At 38.0% G+C, this 26,341-nt stretch overlaps 4 protein-coding genes across 4 annotated transcripts; 3 read left to right on the forward strand and 1 right to left on the reverse strand.

Annotated features, from left to right (window-relative positions):
- The first annotated feature begins 98 nt into the window (after positions 1 to 98).
- On the forward strand, positions 99 to 1,267 carry LOC104729521 (GATA transcription factor 19-like). The gene is made up of 2 exons (XM_010448468.3): positions 99 to 607; positions 709 to 1,267. Exons 1-2 carry the CDS (start codon positions 317 to 319, stop codon positions 1,057 to 1,059), a joined length of 642 nt encoding a protein of 213 aa, XP_010446770.2. The 5' UTR covers positions 99 to 316; the 3' UTR covers positions 1,060 to 1,267.
- A 14,252-nt stretch (positions 1,268 to 15,519) lies between these two features.
- On the forward strand, positions 15,520 to 17,916 carry LOC104729522 (uncharacterized). Its single transcript, XM_010448469.3, has 4 exons — positions 15,520 to 16,281; positions 17,237 to 17,326; positions 17,474 to 17,541; positions 17,655 to 17,916. The coding sequence occupies exons 1-4, from the start codon at positions 15,631 to 15,633 to the stop codon at positions 17,779 to 17,781; spliced, it is 936 nt and encodes a 311-aa protein (XP_010446771.1). The 5' UTR covers positions 15,520 to 15,630; the 3' UTR covers positions 17,782 to 17,916.
- LOC104729523 (uncharacterized) lies at positions 17,871 to 19,779 on the reverse strand. Its single transcript, XM_010448470.3, has 2 exons — positions 19,491 to 19,779; positions 17,871 to 19,242 (listed from the first exon to the last, which is right to left on the reverse strand). The coding sequence occupies exons 1-2, from the start codon at positions 19,691 to 19,693 to the stop codon at positions 18,057 to 18,059; spliced, it is 1,389 nt and encodes a 462-aa protein (XP_010446772.2). The 5' UTR covers positions 19,694 to 19,779; the 3' UTR covers positions 17,871 to 18,056.
- Positions 19,780 to 21,126: 1,347 nt separating this feature from the next.
- LOC104733116 (agamous-like MADS-box protein AGL62) lies at positions 21,127 to 22,215 on the forward strand. Its single transcript, XM_010452728.2, has 2 exons — positions 21,127 to 21,548; positions 21,658 to 22,215. The coding sequence occupies exons 1-2, from the start codon at positions 21,216 to 21,218 to the stop codon at positions 21,964 to 21,966; spliced, it is 642 nt and encodes a 213-aa protein (XP_010451030.1). The 5' UTR covers positions 21,127 to 21,215; the 3' UTR covers positions 21,967 to 22,215.
- The last annotated feature ends 4,126 nt before the right edge of the window (positions 22,216 to 26,341 follow it).

A 26,341-nucleotide genomic window follows, 5' to 3' on the forward strand; every position in this document is an offset into this window, starting at 1 on the left:
AATTAAAGGAGCAATCACATGTAAATCTAAAGAACAGAAGAATAATGAATTCAACCATACATACATAAGACCGGGACCAAAAAATTTCCTCTTTTGTCAAGTTCCCATATTCTCTATAAATACGTCTTGTCTCCATTTCATAACAGCAACGTGGACTCTTTCTTTGTTTTGGCTGACTCTTCTTTCACCGTTTCCTTTACAATTTCTTCATCTCATAAACCACCAAACGCAACACACACTTCTCGCTGGCTCTCTCTCTCTATATATATAATATCAACTTTCTAGGGTTTCCAAGATCACATATCTACGTGTAGTGATGGGTTTCTCAATGTTCTTCTCCGCTGAAAACGACGTCGCCCATCACTCTTCTCCTTATGCTTCTGTTGACTGCACTCTCTCGCTTGGAACTCCCTCCACTCGCCTCTGCAACGATGATGATGGATGTAGATTCTCTTCACATACCTCCGACGCCTTAGGCTGGGACTTCTTGAACGGTGCCAAGAAAGGCAGTACTGGAGGCGGCGGTAATAACCGCCTCTCTCGCCGTTGCGCCAACTGCGACACCACTTCTACTCCTCTTTGGAGAAACGGTCCAAGAGGTCCCAAGGTAGATAACATGTAACCTTTACATCAGTCTTTATATTAAATCCATAACAGTCAATGATAAATATATCGATGATAACTTTGTATGATTTATAATTTGGTCAGTCATTGTGTAACGCGTGTGGAATCCGATTCAAGAAAGAAGAGAGACGGGCATCGACCGTCGGAAACTCGACCACCGGCGGAGGATCAACGGCGGCTGGAGTACCAACTTCGGATCATCAAGCGGGTGCAAATCATTATAACTTTATCAATCGTGATCAATATGCTTCATCGTCGCCTTGGGTACACCACCATCAGCATAACACACCTTATAATTACTCGCCGGCGAATAACGAATACACATTCGTTGGTGACGTCAGAGACGTTGATCATGACGTCACGTCCGACCCGTTCTTGTCTTGGAGGCTTAACGTCGCCGACCGGACCAGCCTTGTCCATGATTTTACGATGTGATGAGTGATCATTGCATACATAGATTTTCCCCCCTCATCTTAGCCTTGGATACCATTTAACGAAAAAAAGAAAAGTACTATTAAGCCTTGGTTAAATTCTTTATTTTACTTTCTTTTATATATATATATTGAATGTCTTTTTATGTTTTTGGGTCAATGTGTAAGTGTTTTTGTTTTTGTTCTTATAATTAAAGTTCGCATGAAGCCTACTTGTGTATGTGCTTTCCTTACATGACTTTTTAAATGTTCTCTCGGGTAATGAACTGATGATACATTACTTACTTTATAACCTTTTTATACGTGTGTCCTACTTTGACCATGATTCAGTGATATTATACAATATCAAACATATTCTATGTAGGACCGCGAAAATCCAAATATGAGATAACGATTATAACACCTATGTAAAACGATAGAAGAAAGGAATAGAAGTAGATTCTTGGAGGCGAGATACGATCTCTTTCCTTAACCCAAAGTAGCTCCCGCAGTGTGGCGGTTTAGTGAGTACATGGATCCTAGGATACAACCGAGACGAGACCGTGTCACAACACTTGACTACGGACTCAAACGAACGTTGGCGCAAACGATACACTCTTGACGATAACACTTACGTTTTTGTAGTGAGAGAAAGAGGAGTGAGAGAGAGTTGGATTTTTGTTTCAGAGTGTTTTGCTTCTCCGCAAGCGTAAAGATAATGAAACGAGAGAGCTATGTATTTATATGGAGAGGAGGATGAGATGCTCTCCACAAAATCTGGGCTCGTGGACTGATATCTCGGGAAGTTGAGGAGTGGAGAGATGCGATCGAAGTCTCACACGTTGGCGAGATCTCCGGAGCGACTTATTCTTCCGTTTGAGTTGATAAGGCTTCGACTTTGTTTGTTTTAAACACAACAAACTCGATTTGACTTTGCAAATAAAATTTTGAATATTATAAGCAACATACGTAACATGAAATGTAATATAAGTTGCAAATAAATTTACTCCAAAATATTAAACCAAGTCCGGTCCATGCAACGTAATTTCCTCATCCCATAATACTAGTTATAAGCTTTCAAGCTAACCACTTTGGAGATTAATTTCTCATTCATTATAACTTCGTTTTTGACAAGTAACTACACTATGTTATAGTGCTCATTACAAGGAATCCAAAGAGTCCTTAAACCGGTCATTCCGATGACGGACGTCACCGGACAAGTCACCGGAAAGTTGGCTAAAGCCATGTTGTCAAAAGTGTAGTTCCAACAATCCCCCACATGAATAGAATTTACCCTAAACATAGGAAGATTTTACTGACTCAATAAAAATAAAAAATAAAAGACTAGACTGACTAGACAGACTCGACTTTCAAGAGTGTATGCGAAAAATAACTGTGTCTGAGATAGTAGCATTTTTCAGCCTTGAACTACTCATTGTTAATATCTGTCGGATTTACTGGCCAGGAGGTGAACATGATGTCTTGAACCACCCGGATATTTATGTAAACCGAGACAACAGGTATAACCCAACTTCTTTTTCTCGAAGAACCAAGTTCTCTATTGTGTTCGTTTTTGGCCATGAACATGCCTGGATTTCATGAGTGAAGTTAGAGAATGTAGCCTTACATTTTATTCTCCTAGAAACGGCCTCATTTCACACTCACTAGGTGATTCGCCATTAGCGTTTGTTTTAAGAAGTTTTCCTTTAGGAAATGCTCCACTGATATATCAAAGCTTATAGACTTGATCATTAAAAGCATTGCTTTAACCTTTAAAGACACAGGAAGTACTGTTTTTCATCTTAGGAACTGGGCTGTGACTATTAGTCATACAGTACTCCAGATTGATTTTGTTTGATTTAGTTTTCCCTTTGAACCTAATTCTTGGGATCTCCAGTCATTTAGGTGGGGTTTCCATCAAACATCCTCTTAGATTGTAGGCTTTAGACCCATTCCTCTTGATGATTTTACAACTTGATCTCTAGCTAGCCCTTTAGTAAAGGGGTCCGCAAGATTAAAAACTGTATTTATGTAGTCTACTGTAATTACACCAGTAGTGATCAAGTTTCTAATGGTCTTATGACGTCTTCTAATATGACGGTTCTTGCCATTGTAGTGAGTATTGTGTGCTCGGGCAATAGCCGATTGGCTATCGCAGTGTACACGTAATGCCGACACAGGTTTTTCCCACATCGGAATATCTTCCAAAAAATTACGAAGCCAGTCTGCTTCTTCTGCGGCTTTATCTAAAGCTATAAACTCCGACTCCATGGTTGATCCAGCCATTAGAGTCTGTTTCGCAGATTTCCATGATACTGCTGCACCTCCTAAAGTAAAGACATATCCACTTGGATTTTGAGTTTTTGGAATCAGCTATCCAATTGGCGTCACTGTACCCTTCTAAAACTGCTGGTTCTTTACCATAGTGCAGCCCATAAGTTTTTGTGTATCTTATGTAATTTAATACTCTTCTTATGGCTTGCCAGTGTTTATGACCTGGATTACTGGTGTAACGACTTAGAACGTTGACTGCGTGCGCGAGATCGGGTCTTGTACAATTTGATAAGTACATGAGACTTCCGATCACCCTAGCATACTCTATCTGTGACACCGCTTCACCCGTGTTTTTGGTCAAGTGAAGTTCATGATCTACAGGAGTTTTTGCTTTTCCTTTTGAGTAGTTTTTAAACCGCTCAAGTATCTTTTCAGCATAATGTGCCTGTGACAGAATAATTCCGTCAGCGGTTCTAGTGATTTTAATCCCTAGAATGACATCCGCTAAACCCATATCTTTCATGTCAAATTGACCATGAAGCATATTTTTGGTTTGTTGGATTATGTTTTTATTGCTACCAATGATGAGCATGTCATCAACGTACAAACATAACAAAACATACCCACTAGGAGTAGTTTTAATGTATATGCACTTATCACATTCATTTATCTTGAAACCATTTGACATCATTACATTGTCAAATTTTTCATGCCATTGTTTTGGAGCTTGTTTAAGTCCATACAACGACTTCACCAGTCTACAGACTTTATTTTCTTGTCCTGGAGCAACAAACCCTTTGGGTTGCTTCATATAAATTTCCTCTTCTAAATCACCATTTAGAAAGGCGGTTTTTACATCCATTTGATGGATTTCCAGGTCTCTTAACGCTGCAATCCCGATTAGCATTCTGATTGATGTTATTCTCGTTACAGGAGAATAGGTGTCAAAAAAATCCAGACCTTCTTTTTGTCGGAATCCTTGCACCACAAGTCTAGCTTTGTACTTATCAATAGAGCCATCGGTTTTTAATTTTGTTCTGAAGATCCATTTACACCCTAGTGGTTTAAACCCTTCAGGTAGTTCAACTATCTCCCATGTATGATTTTGCATAATGGAGTTGATCTCACTATTAACGGCTTCCTTCCATAGAGGAGCGTTGGGTGTAGTCATGGCTTCATTATATGTTCTTGGTTCGTTCTCTGCAAGAAGAACCATCAAGAAATCTTCACCGTAAGTTTTTCCCTGGCGAGCTCGTTTGCTACGTCTAGGTTCTTTTTCTACTTGTTTTACCGAGGTACCAGAGGTACTGGCCTCATTAGTAGTGGTGATTGCATCTCTCTCTTCCCAAGTGCGTTTCAGATTTTGTGTATCCTTACACGGGAAAATATTTTCAAAGAAAGACGCATTTCTTGATTCCATTATTGTATTAACATGAATATTCGGAATATCTGATTTGTAAACCATAAACCGATAAGCACTACTGTTGTGTGCATATCCAATAAAAATACAATCAACGGTTTTAGGTCCGACAGTAACCTTCTTTGGAGGTGGCACTGCGACTTTAGCGAGGCACCCCCACACTTTTAGGTATTTGTACGATGGTACATTTCCTTTCCAAAGTTGATAAGGCGTATCGCCGGTTGTTTTGTGCGGTATTTTATTCAGAATGAGGTTTGTGGTAAGCAAAGCTTCCCCCCACAGATTCTGTGGTAACCCCGATTCCTGCAACATTGCATTCATCATTTCTTTCAGAGTTCGGTTTTTTCGTTCCGCAACTCCGTTAGATTCCGGTGAATAGGGAGCAGTAGTTTGATGTATAATACCATTTTCTTGACAAAAGTCATTAAAAGGTCCATCATACTCGCCTCCTCTATCACTTCTTACTACCTTGATAGTTTTTGAGAGTTGATTTTCAACTTCGGTTTTATATTCTTTGAATTTCTCCAAGACCTCGTCTTTACTACGTAACAAGTAAACGTAGCAATATTTTGTACAATCATCTATGAAAGTAACAAAATACTTTTTACCGCCTCTAGATTGTACGTATTTTAAATCGCACAAATCTGTGTGTATTAATTCTAGAGGTTGGGTTGCTCTTTCAACACGAGGTGATGGTGTTTTTGTGAGTTTCGCTTGAACGCATACTTCACATTTTTCTTTGCTTATTTTGCATTTGGGGATTAGGTTCAAATTAATTAATCTTTGCATAGATTTATAATTCACATGTCCTAATCGTTCATGCCATAAATTAGAAGACTCAACCAAATAAGCAACTGAATTTTTATTCATGGAATTGTTTGAAACAGAAGTAGAAGCTACATCATTTTTCTTAAGGATTGTTGCAACACACAGCTTAACAAGTCCTCCCTTAACAAAACCTTTGCCAATAAAGACACCATTCTTCCTCAGAGTCATCTGATCGGACGCAAGGTTAGCAGCAAAGCCATGCTTGCTCAATAGGGTCCCAGAGACTAGATTCTTCCTCATGTCTGGAACATGCTTCACGTTGTGGAGCGTGACGGCCATTCCGGAAGTCATCTTCAAGACCACTTTTCCGGTTCCAACGATCTTGGAGTGAGACACATTGCCCATCATCAGATTCTCACCAGACTTGGATTTCTGATAAGTGCTGAACATGTCTCTGTGAATGCAGATGTGGGTAGTGGCTCCAGTGTCGTACCACCACTCCCTTGGGTTCTCATTGTTCATCACCACATTTGCTTCCGTGACGACCGCACACAAGTCTTCTTCAGTCAAATTGGCTTGATTTTTACCCTTGTCTTTGCTGCGACATTCAGCGTTTTTGTGACCTTTCTTGCCACAGTGGCTGCACTTTCCAGCAAACTTCTTAGCCCCACCTTGCTTCTTGAAGAACGTGGAGGACTGAGGTGCCGTCTTGCCTGGAACAGCCTTTTTTGGTGAAGCTCCTTTGTTGCCGTAGACAACCTTAGCTTTCCCTTTTCTCCTATACTCAGCCATATTAGCATTCTCATCAATGACGGACACAGCGTTGTCACGTTCAGTTGATTGGTTTTGCAGCCTTGAGATTAGGTTGAGCAAGGTGATTGGCTTCTGCTTGTGATCCAGATAGTGCTTGAAGTCGCTCCAACTTGGAGGTAGCTTCTCAATGAAGCAATTCACCGTGAAAGTCTCACATATGTTCATTCCTTCATCAGCTAACTGTTGTGCAAGCACTTGAAGCTCATGTACCTGGTCCATTATGGGCCTAGAATCCACCATATGGTAGTTGAGAAACTCCCTTGTGGCGTGTTTCCCTGAGCCCACATTGTAGACTTTGTACTTGGTTTCTAGAAGATTCCAGAGAACCTTGGAGGTTAGTGCTTTGTTAAACACCTTGAACAGCTTTTCCTCCATGTGCACAAGGATGGCATTTTTGCACAAGTAGTCCGAGTGATGCCATGCATCAACACTTGCATTCGCATGCACGTCGTTGTTATCAAGAGGCAGTAACGGAGCATCCTCGGTGAGAAACTTCTGCAGGTTGAGTGTACACAAGAAGAAGTGCATCTTTTGTTGCCACGATTCAAAGTTTGTGCCATCAAACTTGTTGGGCGTCACTGCAGAGCTCGGGATGCTCGGTTTCAGCTCGGTCGGAAGGAGAGGAGCAGGTGGTGGACCATTCCCGGGTCGGGTTGTCGACTCACGAAGTTCCTCAGCACCTCCGTTGTTGTTGTTGTTTTCAACACCGTTAGTCATCTGTTCATAAAAGACAAAAATATGTCAATATTTGTGAACAAATATAATTATTAATCAATAGTTAGCAATTAAATAATTGAATAATTTAATTAATTTAATTTGCTAAAAATTAATTATTTTCTGTAGATAGCTATTATAGTACGTTGCACTAAAGCTATCGTAGAAAAAAAATTTTGATTGCTCGAAAAAACTGTTTCACGAAACTACCACATGCATGGTCTTCATGGAAACTGTTTTTGAAATCTCGAGAATCTTGAAGCGTTTTTGCGAAACACACCCAAAGGCCTTCACATAAAACGTTCAAACATCGCTTACACTACGGCATTAATGGTTATCAACTGTTCGCGTCGTAAGATCCGTTTTAAACTATATGTAGAAAACGAATCTTTACTTTGGGTTAAGACTGTAGGACCGCGAAAATCCAAATATGAGATAACGATTATAACACCTATGTAAAACGATAGAAGAAAGGAGTAGAAGTAGATTCTCGGAGGCGAGATACGATCTCTTTCCTTAACCCAAAGTAGCTCCCGCAGTGTGGCGGTTTAGTGAGTACATGGATCCCAGGATACAATCGAGACGAGATCGTGTCACAACACTTGACTACGGACTCAAACGAACGTTGGCGCAAACGATACACTCTTGACGATAACACTTACGTTTTTGTAGTGAGAGAAAGAGGAGTGAGAGAGAGTTGGATTTTTGTTTCAGAGTGTTTTGCTTCTCCGCAAGCGTAAAGATAATAAAACGAGAGTGCTATGTATTTATATGGAGAGGAGGATGAGATGCTCTCCACAAAATCTGGGCTCGTGGACTGATATCTCGGGAAGTTGAGGAGTGGAGAGATGCGATCGAAGTCTCACACGTTGGCGAGATCTCCGGAGCGACTTATTCTTCCGTTTGAGTTGATAAGGCTTCGACTTTGTTTGTTTTAAACACAACAAACTCGATTTGACTTTGCAAATAAAATTTTGAATATTATAAGCAACATACGTAACATGAAATGTAATATAAGTTGCAAATAAATTTACTCCAAAATATTAAACCAAGTCCGGTCCATGCAACGTAATTTCCTCATCCCATAATACTAGTTATAAGCTTTCAAGCTAACCACTTTGGAGATTAATTTCTCATTCATTATAACTTCGTTTTTGACAAGTAACTACACTATGTTATAGTGCTCATTACAAGGAATCCAAAGAGTCCTTAAACCGGTCATTCCGATGACGGACGTCACCGGACAAGTCACCGGAAAGTTGGCTAAAGCCATGTTGTCAAAAGTGTAGTTCCAACAATCCCCCACATGAATAGAATTTACCCTAAACATAGGAAGATTTTACTGACTCAATAAAAATAAAAAATAAAAGACTAGACTGACTAGACAGACTCGACTTTCAAGAGTGTATGCGAAAAATAACTGTGTCTGAGATAGTAGCATTTTTCAGCCTTGAACTACTCATTGTTAATATCTGTCGGATTTACTGGCCAGGAGGTGAACATGATGTCTTGAACCACCCGGATATTTATGTAAACCGAGACAACAGGTATAACCCAGCTTCTTTTTCTCGAAGAACCAAGTTCTCTATTGTGTTCGTTTTTGGCCATGAACATGCCTGGATTTCATGAGTGAAGTTAGAGAATATAGCCTTACATTTTATTCTCCTAGAAACGGCCTCATTTCACACTCACTAGGTGATTCGCCATTAGCGTTTGTTTTAAGAAGTTTTCCTTTAGGAAATGCTCCACTGATATATCAAAGCTTATAGACTTGATCATTAAAAGCATTGCTTTAACCTTTAAAGACACAGGAAGTACTGTTTTTCATCTTAGGAACTGGGCTGTGACTATTAGTCATACAGTACTCCAGATTGATTTTGTTTGATTTAGTTTTCCCTTTGAACCTAATTCTTGGGATCTCCAGTCATTTAGGTGGGGTTTCCATCAAACATCCTCTTAGATTGTAGGCTTTAGACCCATTCCTCTTGATGATTTTACAACTTGATCTCTAGCTAGCCCTTTAGTAAAGGGGTCCGCAAGATTAAAAACTGTATTTATGTAGTCTACTGTAATTACACCAGTAGTGATCAAGTTTCTAATGGTCTTATGACGTCTTCTAATATGACGGTTCTTGCCATTGTAGTGAGTATTGTGTGCTCGGGCAATAGCCGATTGGCTATCGCAGTGTACACGTAATGCCGGCACAGGTTTTTCCCACATCGGAATATCTTCCAAAAAATTACGAAGCCAGTCTGCTTCTTCTGCGGCTTTATCTAAAGCTATAAACTCCGACTCCATGGTTGATCCAGCCGTTAGAGTCTGTTTCGCAGATTTCCATGATACTGCTGCACCTCCTAAAGTAAAGACATATCCACTTGTGGATTTTGAGTTTTTGGAATCAGCTATCCAATTGGCGTCACTGTACCCTTCTAAAACTGCTGGTTCTTTACCATAGTGCAGCCCATAAGTTTTTGTGTATCTTATGTAATTTAATACTCTTCTTATGGCTTGCCAGTGTTTATGACCTGGATTACTGGTGTAACGACTTAGAACGTTGACTGCGTGCGCGAGATCGGGTTTTGTACAATTTGATAAGTACATGAGACTTCCGATCACCCTAGCATACTCTATCTGTGACACCGCTTCACCCGTGTTTTTGGTCAAGTGAAGTTCATGATCTACAGGAGTTTTTGCTTTTCCTTTTGAGTAGTTTTTAAACCGCTCAAGTATCTTTTCAGCATAATGTGCCTGTGACAGAATAATTCCGTCAGCGGTTCTAGTGATTTTAATCCCTAGAATGACATCCGCTAAACCCATATCTTTCATGTCAAATTGACCATGAAGCATATTTTTGGTTTGTTGGATTATGTTTTTATTGCTACCAATGATGAGCATGTCATCAACGTACAAACATAACAAAACATACCCACTAGGAGTAGTTTTAATGTATATGCACTTATCACATTCATTTATCTTGAAACCATTTGACATCATTACATTGTCAAATTTTTCATGCCATTGTTTTGGAGCTTGTTTAAGTCCATACAACGACTTCACCAGTCTACAGACTTTATTTTCTTGTCCTGGAGCAACAAACCCTTCGGGTTGTTTCATATAAATTTCCTCTTCTAAATCACCATTTAGAAAGGCGGTTTTTACATCCATTTGATGGATTTCCAGGTCTCTTAACGCTGCAATCCCGATTAGCATTCTGATTGATGTTATTCTCGTTACAGGAGACTAGGTGTCAAAAAAATCCAGACCTTCTTTTTGTCGGAATCCTTGCACCACAAGTCTAGCTTTGTACTTATCAATAGAGCCATCGGTTTTTAATTTTGTTCTGAAGATCCATTTACACCCTAGTGGTTTAAACCCTTCAGGTAGTTCAACTATCTCCCATGTATGATTTTGCATAATGGAGTTGATCTCACTATTAACGGCTTCCTTCCATAGAGGAGCGTTGGGTGTAGTCATGGCTTCATTATATGTTCTTGGTTCGTTCTCTGCAAGAAGAACCATCAAGAAATCTTCACCGTAAGTTTTTCCCTGGCGAGCTCGTTTGCTACGTCTAGGTTCTTTTTCTACTTGTTTTACCGAGGTACCAGAGGTACTGGCCTCATTAGTAGTGGTGATTGCATCTCTCTCTTCCCAAGTGCGTTTCAGATTTTGTGTATCTTTACACGGGAAAATATTTTCAAAGAAAGACGCATTTCTTGATTCTATTATTGTATTAACATGAATATTCGGAATATCTGATTTGTGAACCAGAAACCGATAAGCACTACTGTTGTGTGCATATCCAATAAAAATACAATCAACGGTTTTAGGTCCGACAGTAACCTTCTTTGGAGGTGGCACTGCGACTTTAGCGAGGCACCCCCACACTTTTAGGTATTTGTACGATGGTACATTTCCTTTCCAAAGTTGATAAGGCGTATCGCCGGTTGTTTTGTGCGGTATTTTATTCAGAATGAGGTTTGTGGTAAGCAAAGCTTCCCCCCACAGATTCTGTGGTAACCCCGATTCCTGCAACATTGCATTCATCATTTCTTTCAGAGTTCGGTTTTTTCGTTCCGCAACTCTGTTAGATTCCGGTGAATAGGGAGCAGTAGTTTGATGTATAATACCATTTTCTTGACAAAAGTCATTAAAAGGTCCATCATACTCGCCTCCTCTATCACTTCTTACTACCTTGATAGTTTTTGAGAGTTGATTTTCAACTTCGGTTTTATATTCTTTGAATTTCTCCAAGACCTCGTCTTTACTACGTAACAAGTAAACGTAGCAATATTTTGTACAATCATCTATGAAAGTAACAAAATACTTTTTACCGCCTCTAGATTGTACGTATTTTAAATCGCACAAATCTGTGTGTATTAATTCTAGAGGTTGGGTTGCTCTTTCAACACGAGGTGATGGTGTTTTTGTGAGTTTCGCTTGAACGCATACTTCACATTTTTCTTTGCTTATTTTGCATTTGGGGATTAGGTTCAAATTAATTAATCTTTGCATAGATTTATAATTCACATGTCCTAATCGTTCATGCCATAAATTAGAAGACTCAACCAAATAAGCAACTGAATTTTTATTCATGGAATTGTTTGAAACAGAAGTAGAAGCTACATCATTTTTCTTAAGGATTGTTGCAACACACAGCTTAACAAGTCCTCCCTTAACAAAACCTTTGCCAATAAAGACACCATTCTTCCTCAGAGTCATCTGATCGGACGCAAGGTTAGCAGCAAAGCCATGCTTGCTCAATAGGGTCCCAGAGACTAGATTCTTCCTCATGTCTGGAACATGCTTCACGTTGTGGAGCGTGACGGCCATTCCGGAAGTCATCTTCAAGACCACTTTTCCGGTTCCAACGATCTTGGAGTGAGACACATTGCCCATCATCAGATTCTCACCAGACTTGGATTTCTGATAAGTGCTGAACATGTCTCTGTGAATGCAGATGTGGGTAGTGGCTCCAGTGTCGTACCACCACTCCCTTGGGTTCTCATTGTTCATCACCACATTTGCTTCCGTGACGACCGCACACAAGTCTTCTTCAGTCAAATTGGCTTGATTTTTACCCTTGTCTTTGCTGCGACATTCAGCGTTTTTGTGACCTTTCTTGCCACAGTGGCTGCACTTTCCAGCAAACTTCTTAGCCCCACCTTGCTTCTTGAAGAACGTGGAGGACTGAGGTGCCGTCTTGCCTGGAACAGCCTTTTTTGGTGAAGCTCCTTTGTTGCCGTAGACAACCTTAGCTTTCCCTTTTCTCCTATACTCAGCCATATTAGCATTCTCATCAATGACGGACACAGCGTTGTCACGTTCAGTTGATTGGTTTTGCAGCCTTGAGATTAGGTTGAGCAAGGTGATTGGCTTCTGCTTGTGATCCAGATAGTGCTTGAAGTCGCTCCAACTTGGAGGTAGCTTCTCAATGAAGCAATTCACCGTGAAAGTCTCACATATGTTCATTCCTTCATCAGCTAACTGTTGTGCAAGCACTTGAAGCTCATGTACCTGGTCCATTATGGGCCTAGAATCCACCATATGGTAGTTGAGAAACTCCCTTGTGGCGTGTTTCCCTGAGCCCACATTGTAGACTTTGTACTTGGTTTCTAGAAGATTCCAGAGAACCTTGGAGGTTAGTGCTTTGTTAAACACCTTGAACAGCTTTTCCTCCATGTGCACAAGGATGGCATTTTTGCACAAGTAGTCCGAGTGATGCCATGCATCAACACTTGCATTCGCATGCACGTCGTTGTTATCAAGAGGCAGTAACGGAGCATCCTCGGTGAGAAACTTCTGCAGGTTGAGTGTACACAAGAAGAAGTGCATCTTTTGTTGCCACGATTCAAAGTTTGTGCCATCAAACTTGTTGGGCGTCACTGCAGAGCTCGGGATGCTCGGTTTCAGCTCGGTCGGAAGGAGAGGAGCAGGTGGTGGACCATTCCCGGGTCGGGTTGTCGACTCACGAAGTTCCTCAGCACCTCCGTTGTTGTTGTTGTTTTCAACACCGTTAGTCATCTGTTCATAAAAGACAAAAATATGTCAATATTTGTGAACAAATATAATTATTAATCAATAGTTAGCAATTAAATAATTGAATAATTAAATTAATTTAATTTGCTAAAAATTAATTATTTTCTGTAGATAGCTATTATAGTACGTTGCACTAAAGCTATCGTAGAAAAAAAATTTTGATTGCTCGAAAAAACTGTTTCACGAAACTACCACATGCATGGTCTTCATGGAAACTGTTTTTGAAATCTCGAGAATCTTGAAGCGTTTTTGCGAAACACACCCAAAGGCCTTCACATAAAACGTTCAAACATCGCTTACACTACGGCATTAATGGTTATCAACTGTTCGCGTCGTAAGATCCATTTTAAACTATATGTAGAAAACGAATCTTTACTTTGGGTTAAGACTGTAGGACCGCGAAAATCCAAATATGAGATAACGATTATAACACCTATGTAAAACGATAGAAGAAAGGAGTAGAAGTAGATTCTCGGAGGCGAGATACGATCTCTTTCCTTAACCCAAAGTAGCTCCCGCAGTGTGGCGGTTTAGTGAGTACATGGATCCCAGGATACAACCGAGACGAGACCGTGTCACAACACTTGACTACGGACTCAAACGAACGTTGGCACAAACGATACACTCTTGACGATAACACTTACGTTTTTGTAGTGAGAGAAAGAGGAGTGAGAGAGAGTTGGATTTTTGTTTCAGAGTGTTTTGCTTCTCCGCAAGCGTAAAGATAATGAAACGAGAGAGCTATGTATTTATATGGAGAGGAGGATGAGATGCTCTCCACAAAATCTGGGCTCGTGGACTGATATCTCGGGAAGTTGAGGAGTGGAGAGATGCGATCGAAGTCTCACACGTTGGCGAGATCTCCGGAGCGACTTATTCTTCCGTTTGAGTTGATAAGGCTTCGACTTTGTTTGTTTTAAACACAACAAACTCGATTTGACTTTGCAAATAAAATTTTGAATATTATAAGCAGCATACGTAACATGAAATGTAATATAAGTTGCAAATAAATTTACTCCAATATATTAAACCAAGTCCGGTCCATGCAACGTAATTTCCTCATCCCATAATACTAGTTATAAGCTTTCAAGCTAACCACTTTGGAGATTAATTTCTCATTCATTATAACTTCGTTTTTGACAAGTAACTACACTATGTTATAGTGCTCATTACAAGGAATCCAAAGAGTCCTTAAACCGGTCATTCCGATGACGGACGTCACCGGACAAGTCACCGGAAAGTTGGCTAAAGCCATGTTGTCAAAAGTGTAGTTCCAACATTCTATTCCATTAATTCTCTTCTTTTTTTTGGCATTTGTAGCTTTTATACTGAGAATGTGAATGTTTTGGGATTCAGATACTATCTTCACAATCACAAATGTTTGCCTTAAAACCTCTAGTTTGCGAGGTTTTGTAATATATTCGAAATGAATGTATCACAATTTTTCCCAAACTGAAATAGTTAAAATGGAACCGAATTCTCAAATGAGAAACAAAACAAATACTAGTTCGGCCAAAAAAAAGTATCTGCAGGGTGGACAAGATGGAATGTTTGTCGTGTTATGCCCAAATTGTCTTGGAAATTTGACCATCAAACGGGTCTTCGTGTGCTGCTCTCTGCTTAACACTGTTGCTGCCATCTGCATGTGACGAATAATTTATCTTTTTCATTGGTTATTGTTTTAAAAATCGTTTTAATTTTTATTTGATTGTTCATGACTTATTCAAACGGCATATGATTTATGATTTTTATTTGGGCCAAAGCCCAGTTTATCTAAATCCGATCTCAAGTCAAATGAAAATTCCAAACTTTGAACCACTTTTTCAAAAATAGAATAGACCACTGCCAGGCGCCAGATTTATATATCTACTAAAACTCAATGTTACCAAGAACGACTAATGTATGTATATACTACTACTATTACTTATCTGCTACGCAAAGATTTATTTAAGAAACTGTAAGATACCAACAGAAGTAGGATGTGTAGGTTATCCACCGGCTTTCTCCCCAACTGTAATTAGATCCAACAAACTTTTGTATTGGTCATTCACTGAAAAACAAGTTTTAAAGACATTTTGACTCTTTTCTTCTCTCAAATTTTTGATTTTTTTCCGCAAAGGCGGCGGCTTAAACCAAATATACATCATATATATCCCAATAACAGTTTTTAACTACTAAATAAATATGATAACCAAAAAAATTAAAATTTGTATTTAACCATGCATACTGAAAAGCAAAGACAAATGATGGGTAATCAAGTGATTTCGGTCTTATTAATCAGTCAATATCATATAAGGAATTCTAATGAATGTTATACATACATTTTGATAATATGACACTTTCAGTTTCTAAATTAGTGTGTTCTTCTACAAGGTGAGGAAACCAAATTTAAAAAATAAACCAAAAACAAAAGAAAACAACAGACAAAGATATATAACAACCCAACACCAAACACATTTTAATAAATTCAAATCCAAGTGCTAAGTCTATACGTTATATAATGTTACTTCCCATTTGATCTTCCCTTCAAACCTCTTAAAAAAAAAAGGCAAACACAAACATAGTTTCAAGATGGTGAACTTTGTTGAGGTACAAAAACCATTGTTATACGGTCTGATGAAACTAGCCGGCGTCGTTCCTTACAGTTTAGAGATCGAACCAGGGACCAAGATAAACTTTTGGGTCCCTAAGGAAACCCTAAAGAAGAAATCCGGTACGGGAAAACCAACCAAACCGGAGAAACCGAAAAAGCCTGCCGTCTTGTTAATCCATGGTTTCGCCGGCGAAGGGATCGTGACGTGGCAGTTCCAAGTCGGTGCACTATCCAAGAAATACTCGGTTTACATACCGGACCTCCTCTTTTTCGGTGGATCCTACTCCGAGAACCCGGACAGGTCTCCCGCGTTTCAAGCCGACTGTTTGGTCAAGGGGCTTCGTATCCTCGGCGTGGATGAGTTTGTCCCCGTAGGGTTTAGCTACGGAGGCATGGTGGCTTTTAAGATCGCTGAGGCTTACCCGGATATGGTTAGAGCAATCGTTGTGTCTGGTTCGATTCCCACAATGACCGATACCATTAATGAGTCGAGCTTGAACAGGTTAGGGTTTAGTTCTTCCACGGAACTCTTGTTACCGACTTCGGTTAAGGGACTTAAGGCTCTCTTCACCATTGCTGTGCATAAACCCTTGTGGTTCCCTAATCGTTTGTTCAAAGACTACATCGAGGTAATTAATTATTTATTACTGCCCAAATTTAATTCGATTATTTATTTTCTTTAAATAGTAGATGATAGGGGATTGCATTAACTTGATGTTCCTTAACAATTAATTGCATTTTGTAGTTTTTTTTTTCCATTATGAAAAATATATTTAGTGTCGCAACTCACAAGGTATATATTATCATATGGATCACGTTGCCAAGAAAGAGTGATTGTGAGAGTTAGGTGGCACTCGCGAAGTTTATTTGCCTCTTTCTTTCAAGTTTCAAATCTCTTTTGGCGCCTACACAAATTTCTTTCAAGTATATTTGTGGATTGATGCTGCTAATTTTATTTATCCATTATTATTCATAGATAGTAGGGTTTCGTAGATTCTTTTCAAATTTAAATATAGTGTTGGTGGGATATAAATTGGATTCTCAAATTTATAATATAAAGCTACTATTTTCTGATACCTTTAAATTTAATAAACCTCTTCAGAGAATAAACCAACTCTATTCGTGTTTATAAACTAATGCTTACTCTGTATGTCTTTAGAAACAGAGTTAAAAAATCAAAAAAAAAAAATCAGAATTACTTAATATTTTTCACGTTCCTTATAAATTCTTCATCATTTGAAAATGTGTTCGTGCTTTAGCATTCTGTTCATTCGAGCTAATTCGTTCGCTAAACATTATCTAGAATCAGTGACGAAAAAATAGAGTATACATAAATCTACATGTATTACAGGTAATATAAAAAATAATTTTTTATACAGAATATGTGGTTAGGTTAGCTATAATTTGTTCAGCTACTCTCAACTATATCTCGTATTTATATTTGGTAGCAATATTTTATTTGTCAACCGAGGATTTATTAACTAGATTTATATTACATATTTATTCATTTTAAGACTTTTGTTGGATAAAGAAGTATTTATTATGTTCTGGTTCTAAATTCTGTTTTACTGGTGAAATTGGTAGATAATGTTCAACAACAGGAAAGAAAGAGCTGAACTGTTAGAGGCTGTTGTGGTCAGCAACAAGGACGCGAAAATCCCTCTTTTCCCACGGGTACGTATGAACAAGTATCCACATCCGAAAGAATTATTATTGTCTATCGATATCACATTTACACAAACAATTCTATCAATCTTATTATTATATTACATGTGCAATTATCATTTAGACTATATAATAACATTCCATGTCTGCATGCAGAAAATACATTTCTTGTGGGGTGAAAGTGATCGAATCTTTGACCTTGAATTGGCTAAAAACATGAAAGAGTGAGTTTGAAGATCATAAAACTTTACAATTACTGCCACATGCCCACATCTGAAATGATTTTTTTTATTTCTCCTTTTTTTTCTTCTAATTTTGGTCATCGTTGATTTTTCAGACAACTAGGTGAGAAGGCATCAATAGAGAGTATAAAGAAGGCAGGCCACTTGGTACATTTGGAAAGACCTTGTGTTTACAACAGGCGTCTCAAAAAGTTTCTCGCATCCATTCACTATGAAGATTAATAATCTCTTCAGTAAATTAAATTATATTTGATCTTAATATATATGGATCATTTGTATCAAGATTGAATAAGCGTTTCTTTATATCCAGATTAAGAAACATCTCAAGTTTAAATCAGAATCTGCTTTTGAAACTAATACAAGTAACTCCATCATTCTTATATATACATATATATTACACATATATATATAAGAAAATTTATTTCACAAACGAAGATTAGATATCTAAAACCATACTTTTAACTTTTACCCTAGACGTACATATAACTTCTCCGCTTCTACAGCTCGGCACTACGGTCTCTCACATATGTACCGTACTCTCCAGCAGCATCAGAAGCCTTCTCCTTTGCACTCTCATAAGCTTCTTTTGTCTTCTCTGACATTGAATCCTTAGCTGCACCATACCTTTCCCCAACCTTACGCAAGGCCTCCTCGAATCTTTCGTCTGCTTCGCTCCTTGATCCGTATGCGTCCGCTGTTTTGTCTCTAACATCTTGAGCTTTATCTGATGCCATGTCTTTGGCATTCTTAGACCCTTCTTTGAATCTTTCGTATGATTCATCAGCATTATCTTTAGCTTCACCACTCTTATCGGTAGCCATCCTAATCACATCTTCCGCTTTGTCATAGGCAACGTCTTTTACGTGACTCGCCTTGTCATAGGCAAAGTCCTTGGCTTGACCAGCCTTTTCAGAGGCTAATCGTGCTTTGTCGTAGGCCATGTCCTTAGCTTGAGCGGCCTTGTCGTAAGTCATGTCCTTAGCTTTACTAGCCTTGTCGTAGGCCATGTCTTTTGCTTGACCGGCCATTTCGTATGCTGATCCCGCCGTGTCATAGGTCTTATCCTTGGCTTCACTGGCTTTGTCGTAAGCCATGTCTTTTGCTTGACCGGCCTTGTCGTAGGCCATGTCTTCTGCTTGACCGGCCATTTCGTAGGCTGATCCCGCCGTGTCATATGCCTTATCTTTGGCATGACCGGTTTTGTCATAGGCCCTGTCTTTGGCTTGACCAGAAATGTCGTAGGCTGATCCCGCCTTCTCATAAACCTTATCCTTGGCTTGACCGGCCTTGTCATAGGCCATGTCTTTAGCTTGACCGGCTTTGTCGTAGGCTGATCCCACCTTGTCGTAGGCTATGTCCTTAGCTTGACCCGCCTTGTCATATGCCATGTCTTTGGCTTGACCTGCCTTGTCGAAAGCCATGTCTTTAGCTTGACCGGCCTTGTTGTAAGCCATGTCGTTAGCTTCACCGGTCTTATTATAGGCCATATCCTTTGCATCACCAGCCTTATCATAAGCATAATGTTTTGCATTTTGAGCACTATCGTAAGCAGATCCGGCCCTGTCTGATGCAAAGTCCTTGGCGTAACCCGCATTGTCATATACGGATTCAGCCTTGTCATAAGCATAGTTCTTCGCAGATTCAGCCGCTTCTTCTGCCTCATCTTTCTTGCTTCCCAATCCTCTGTTCAACCAAAAATAAAAAATACTAAATCACTTAAATGTTCGAAATGCAAGTGAAGCGTTCACATAAATAAACGAATCATTCTGTAAAAACAAAACTCAAAACTACGTACATAATTTAGAAAAGTTTTTTTTAAAAATTATTATCGAAGACAAAAGAGATTAACTCTATATATGGTTCTATATAAAGAAACAAACACAGATCCAAAATAAAAGTATGATCACACCTAAACAAAATATTACTCTTACGTGGAGATTTTGTCTGAAACCCAACCAGTCCAAGAGGCAGTTTTGTCATGAGCGGTCTCGGCTGCGTTATCAGCATGCTCTGCTTCGCTTCTAACCATATCATCTGCCGTCTCTGTTCCCCATCCATAGCATTCATTCGGCCACATCGGCATCACCAACATCATAAGCATCATCATCATCATGACACTTCTTTTCGCCATCATTCCCAATTTTTTTTAATTTCCGATTCGTGTTTTGTATTCTGGTTCCAATCTCTATGGAGGAAGTTTATAGTAATCAGAAGAGTGAGAGAGTTGTGATCCCTTTCTTTCACTAGATAAGCGGTTAACGATAGACACGTGGGTTATTCGACGTTTACGTGGCGGTTAAAGAGGTGGGAAGTAATGTCTGACTTATTTGCCACGTGTTGATTCCTGGTTAGGGCTTGCAGTTGCAGGGTTAGTGTCTTCCCGACCCGACCCTCGTTGTCATAGCCACGTAGAGGCAGTTTCAATACTTTAAACTTAAAAGGTTTTCAGAAAACATGTTCATAACCGGTTTAGGAAACCGAAGCCAATGATCAAATGCGCCAAACATCTCGCACGAACCAACCTACACTTCACTCTCGCCACCTTTTACCAAGCCTGTGACCGCCTCTCATCCACCCGACGAACGTCATAGTCTTGTTCGTTTGGGACCGTTTGGTTTGAACAAGATGATGTGCTACATACTTTGTAACCAAGTGCAGCTATCTGGAAAACAACCCCAATAAAGAAAGAAATCTTAGGCTCTTGAATCTATTCAAAGATAATACAAAAGAACAATTGAAAGAAAACAATCTACCCTTCTATAAATCGGGACAGTTGGAACCCATCTTTTATGCCTATGAAATGTGCAATTTGATTGTAAATTGTTTTGATAAGTCCAATTGTCTGTTGCTAGAATCATGTGTACGTATTATATATTTTCTCTTCGTGATTTATTCTTTTGATACTGATGTAACAACAACAAAAGAACCAAGTAAACGTTTTATGTGAAAGAAAATGTTGATTACAAGAATCAATTACGATTGTAATTTTCAAACATATTATTGAAAAACAAAGATAGTGACAAAAATCTATAATATTTGAGTATGAATCATATCTTATTAATATTGATTTTAATAAACATAACTCACTATCATTAGGAACATTAAACTCTAGTAAATTGTATATATCTATCAAGAAATTTTAGACCCTATAACTCAAAACTAAAATTTCATTTCATTCATTTTTATTTGAATTAAAATTTGAATATGATGTGGCGAATCTTGAAATATCTCAAAAATAGATAATATTTTTTTCTGTATATAGGATACTTGTATTAGCTGTAAAAAAAGACCAAAAATGGCTCTAAATAAATTGGTCCCCAGTATATAATATGTGTTTATAAAACAGCTCATAAATAATTTATTGTGTCTCTGATGGGAGAGTTAATGCATACACATTTGTCAAACTAATATAGAGATATTGCATTTAAATTACCATGAATGTCTATCCTTAAGAAATTTTAGAGATAAGTATGGAATATTCTTCAAATGGGAAAATTCAATTTTGATAAAAATAATGGTTGGTAGAAAAAATAGTACTTAGAATGGCTTATAATGATAAATGGTTGTGTAATACACGCCTGTATAAATAAAAAGAAGTTGTTCTACTCTCAAGCAACATCAGCTTTGTCTCTTGTTTATCCAAAGCTTTTGAGAAAATGGTGAAAAGTAACAAAGGTCGTCAAAAGATAGAGATGAAAAAAATGAGAAAAGAGAAGAACCTTCAAGTGACTTTCTCGAAAAGAAAGTTTGGTCTTTTCAAGAAAGCTAGTGAGCTTTGCACTTTGTGTGGTGCACAGATTTTGATGATTGTGTTCTCTCCTGCTGGGAAAGTGTTTTCTTTTGGCCATCCTAGTGTTAGAGAACTAATCTATCGTTTCCAAAACTTTAACCATAATTCTCTCATTCCCCACCAACCAAACAACAACCTGGAGCTTGCTGAATCTCGTCCGGATACAAATGTCCAATACCTCAACGAGATGCTCACTCATGTAAAACATCATTATATTTTTTCTTGTTTTAAATGTTCATATGCGCATAAACCATGTATATCTCTTTTCTTATTTCACAAAATTAAATGATTGAATCTCATCATTGCAGATGCTGGTCAAACAGGAAAAGGCGGAAGATACTAGAATGACATTAGACAGGGTGAAACAATCAAGAGAACAAAGAGGAATCCGCTGGTATGAAAAAGATGTGAAAGAACTCGACGTGACCGAAACCGACAATCTGATTGGTGCTCTTCAAGATGTAAGGAAGAAGTTGGTAAGTGACATGTCTCACGATTCTCAATTAAATGTTTCTCATCAGAATTACATGGGAGAAAATGCTGTCTTTGGTGGTGGTGGTAATGTTGATGTTGGCGGCATTGATCTGTTTAATCCAATCATGGGTTTTCCTAACTAGAGTCTGAGGCTAGAAGAGCAGCTATGATATTGAAATCATCCTAATCAATATTTTCAGTCATTTTGGCTATGGTTACTGTTAGGATTGTTCTTGTGTTGTAAGACTTGAGTTTGTTTTTCCTTTCATTTTCCTTTCATTTTGGTCAGTATGTTTGCTTCTTCTCTTCATCGTCGTCTATTTTGTTCTTTTGCGTGTTTGGATTGTATTGGGCTAGCCACCCACGGTTTAATCAGACATTTTATTTTGCAATTCCAGTTTGATGTTACATCATTGTGAGATCAAACAAGATTTACAAATGAATTCTTAACAAACGCACAATGAATCAGTAAAAGAATCAGATTTCTTATTTTTGAATAAGTAAATGACATAGTATAATCAAACATGCAAATGACTAAGAAGAGAAGAGTAATGGTTGAAAACCTTCAGAAGCAAGCCTATGCCTTTGGTGATATATGTTCTTCAACTTTATATCCAACAATCTCTTCAAAAAGCTGTGAATCCAAAACACAATCCTTTCGTCTGTATACTCCAGCTAGTACTCCAACCACAAGCTTTGCAATCTCACGGCCAGAGAACCCTTCCGTCTTCTTTGCAGCCTCAGATATCACTTCATCAGTTAAGTCTGCGTTAACCGTAATCTTCTGTGACAGCTTCTTAAACAAATGACTCCATTTGTGTTTTGTGTCTTTGTCGTTGTCACTATTCTTTAGATATTTGTTGACTTAGAGATTGAGAAGCTTGAAACGTTCTTCTTCCCCTGGAAGTGGGAACTCAATGACTTCATCAATCCTGTCGCCACCACTGAACAAGCCTGTGACCGCCTCTTATCCACCGACGAACGTCATAGCCTTGTTTGTTTGGGACCGTTTGGTTTGAACCAGATGATGTGCTACAGACTTGTAGCCAAGTGCAGCTATCTGGAAAACAACCCCAATAAAGAAAGAAATCTTATTAAGATCTTGAATCTATTCAAAGATAATACAAAAGATCAATTGAAAGAAAACAATCTACCCATCTATAAATCGGGACAGTTGGAATCCATCCTTTATTATTCCGACACAAACTGCAGTTGCAAATCCCGCGACAAACAGGTAAAACAGGTCAAAGTCTGCATTCTCCAGAGCTTCCAGCACATGTTCACCATATATGTTCATCAAAAACAGTTAAAATACATTCACCACCAATAACAGTAAAACTCCACTGCTAGCAACCATATAGCATCCAACCTCATGAACAAACAATCTCCACAGAATTGTCCTTGAACCATGTTTCATTCACTGCTCTCTGTACGATGTCCCATCGTTTTTCTGCCTGTAACGCGCACACATAGAACACACACACACATACTAAAGCATTGAGCAAACCACGTTTCACAGTATTTGCAACTTGTAATACCACAAATGGGTGTTTGTTCTTTACCTGCACTAGTGACAAGTCTTACCCTTAAAACAGATCATAAATCTGTTTCCCATCCTTATCATAGCCATCAACAAAACAAGTCCAACTTCGTTATGTATTCCCAAGAAGCTTTTCATGTTCCTCAGTATAAATCTCAGGCCTTGCCCCTTCACCAATCACCATATTCCCTCGTTCTGTAACAACAATCATAAAAGAAGAAACAAATCATAAACCCTATTACCCTAAATTTAAACTAAAAAAAAAACCATAATTTCTACTCAAAACCCTATATTCCACCAGAAATATTTCTACTTTAAACTGAAACAAATCTATTCATAAACTCTAATTACAACTCAAAAACTCTAATTTCTACTCAAAAACCTCAATTTTCCAAAAAATATCTCTTTTAAGCTGTTTCATAAACTGATGACTCAAACCCGTGTTTCGAACTTTTATCTTATTCGATTGTTTCACCTGTCATGTCTTCTTCTTCTTCAAACCTTTGGCCATCGACATGAATCTCGAGGGAGACGAATCGAACAATAACAAAACAAATAAAATAAAAGTTTCTTTCTTTTTCCAGCCAATCACAGGTTGACACGCACAGGTTTCTAAAGAAATCTAAAACATCTAATTTAACGATCGATGCTTAGTAAAATTAAGTTTTTAACATTATATTTATTCTATTTTATTATTGGCAAATTTATAAGAAACTTGCTAGATAGGATGGAGGTGGTCTTACAAACTAATCAAATTGCACATTACGTACGCATGCAATTTGATTGTAAATTGTTTTCATAAGTCCAATTGACTGTTGCTAGAATCGTGTGTATTATATATTTTCTCTTCGTGATTTATTATTATTTTGGTAACTGATGTAACAACAACAAAAGAACCAAGTAACGTTTTTTTTTTTTTTTTGACAATAGAACCAAGTAACGTTTTATGTGAAAGAAAATGTTTATTACAAGAATCAATTATGAATCTATGATTGTAATCTTCAAACATCTTATTTGAAAACAAAGATAGTGACAAAAATTGTTGATGTAAGGAATCAACAATATAAATAGTACGGATGTTTTGGTGGATTGAATCGGAACTGGTCTTTTTATTAACGTAGAACTCAAGAAAGAGTTTACAAAAAATGACAATCAAAGCACTAAGCACAGTTAATAAGAGAATTAATTGCTCTTGTCTCTCTGATTACCCAAATTTCAGATCATGTATATGATAGTGACATATGGTATTTATAGTGGGCAACGACAGACCTATGAAAGAGGAAAATGGGTCACCTGACCTGGGTAAATTAATTAAATAGTTATTTTTACATGTATTTTTATAAAGTTTCAGTAGCACAGATGGTAAATTCTATAGTGATCCCCAAACCCGAGTTCAAACCACCAATATGACACAAATAATTTTTTTGTTCTATAATTGACCTTCCTAAATTTTTTCCCTGGGTCTGTCACTGATAGTGGACCATTGACCTAGAGGGGGGTATTCAACTTAGATTTATAAAGATTTGGTAGGATTTTAACATTTTAGGATTTTGGAAGATTTAGGTGAGTTTTTAGGAGATTTTATTGTGTTTTAGAGTTTTCATATTTTTAAAAAGGAAATGAAATGTGATTCTATGAGATTTGATTGTAAAACTTTGATTTTAACATATTTTACATCTCAAATATATTTTTGTTTCTTAAAAATATAACAACATTTGCATCTTCTTAAGAACGTAACAACACATATATATTCATTAACCGGATTCAAGAGTCTCCTCTGTTCTTTAACTGGAAAAGGCAGCCTCCACCGCAGCAACAATAGTCATAAATCATTTTTGATTTTTCAGGTTCACCGTTGGCTGTTGAACCTCCTCGCCAATTGCTGCCTCCACCGCAGCAGCAGCAACAACACAGTCACAAACGCAGCAACAACAACAGTCACAATAGCAGCAACCACATTCATAACGACAGCAGCAGACGATTTCACAACCGCAGCCCAAGGATGAACCTCTTGACCACCTCCAGCTTGTAGTTCTTGCTCTTGATCTCTAAGTGCAACTATGTAGTCACATGTACTGATTCCCTGATAGAGAAAATTTGCTTCGGTTAAGTCGCATAACTAATTGAAGAAAGTTTTGGCATGTCTTTGAGCATTAGACTGGTTTCTTCGGAGTTAACATAGTACCAGCTCAAAAATCCCAGTTGACCATTGCAATTTACACCAAACTTGTTGTGAACTCACTCTTTGTTTCATTAACCAAAGGAAGAATTATTCACAGCATTTCACGACATGTTGAAAAGAAAGGAACCTCCTTTTGTCATGAAAGAGGAAGAATTATTCACAAGATTCTTCATCAGAATCGGTTCTAACATAGTGCGGCTAACCAAAGGAAGAATTATTCAAAAGATTTTTTCAGGAAGTCGTGAAAGATCAAAACGGTGATGTCCTTATAATACCATGTAGTGATGATCAAAACGGTCCACACATTTGTCACAAACCCTCCTGCACTGCTTGCTGTCGTAGAGTTTTTTTTTTTTTTTTTTGAAGTCTTTTAAAATTCTACTTTAAAATGTATGATTTTGAGATGGTATTTTTTAACTAGAAAACAAAGAAAAGTCTTATAGAATCATTCAAAATCTCAATTTTTAAAAAGTTGTGATATTTTGAATAACAGTATATTTCAAATAAGTTTTATAAATAACTGATTGAATAACAAGAGATTTTAGATTATTTTTAATGATTTTACATAAATCCAAGTTGAATAACAAAGGATTTTAATAGATTTTTAAAAATCATCAATTGAATAACAAGTGATTTTAAGAATACTCTAGAATCTTCTAAAATATTAGTTGAATACTCCCCTCCTAGAGTTCCTTCTGTCCCTTCTGCAAATGACGATTTTGTCCCTGCGGCCGGATGAGCTAAATCCATTACTTCAGACCCTAAAATCTTGAGAATTTTTTGTTTGGGTCTCTTT

This window comes from Camelina sativa, chromosome 12 (genome assembly GCF_030686135.1).
Source record: "Camelina sativa cultivar CO46 ecotype springtype chromosome 12, ASM3068613v1".
In the NCBI taxonomy this organism is placed as follows: domain Eukaryota; kingdom Viridiplantae; phylum Streptophyta; class Magnoliopsida; order Brassicales; family Brassicaceae; genus Camelina; species Camelina sativa.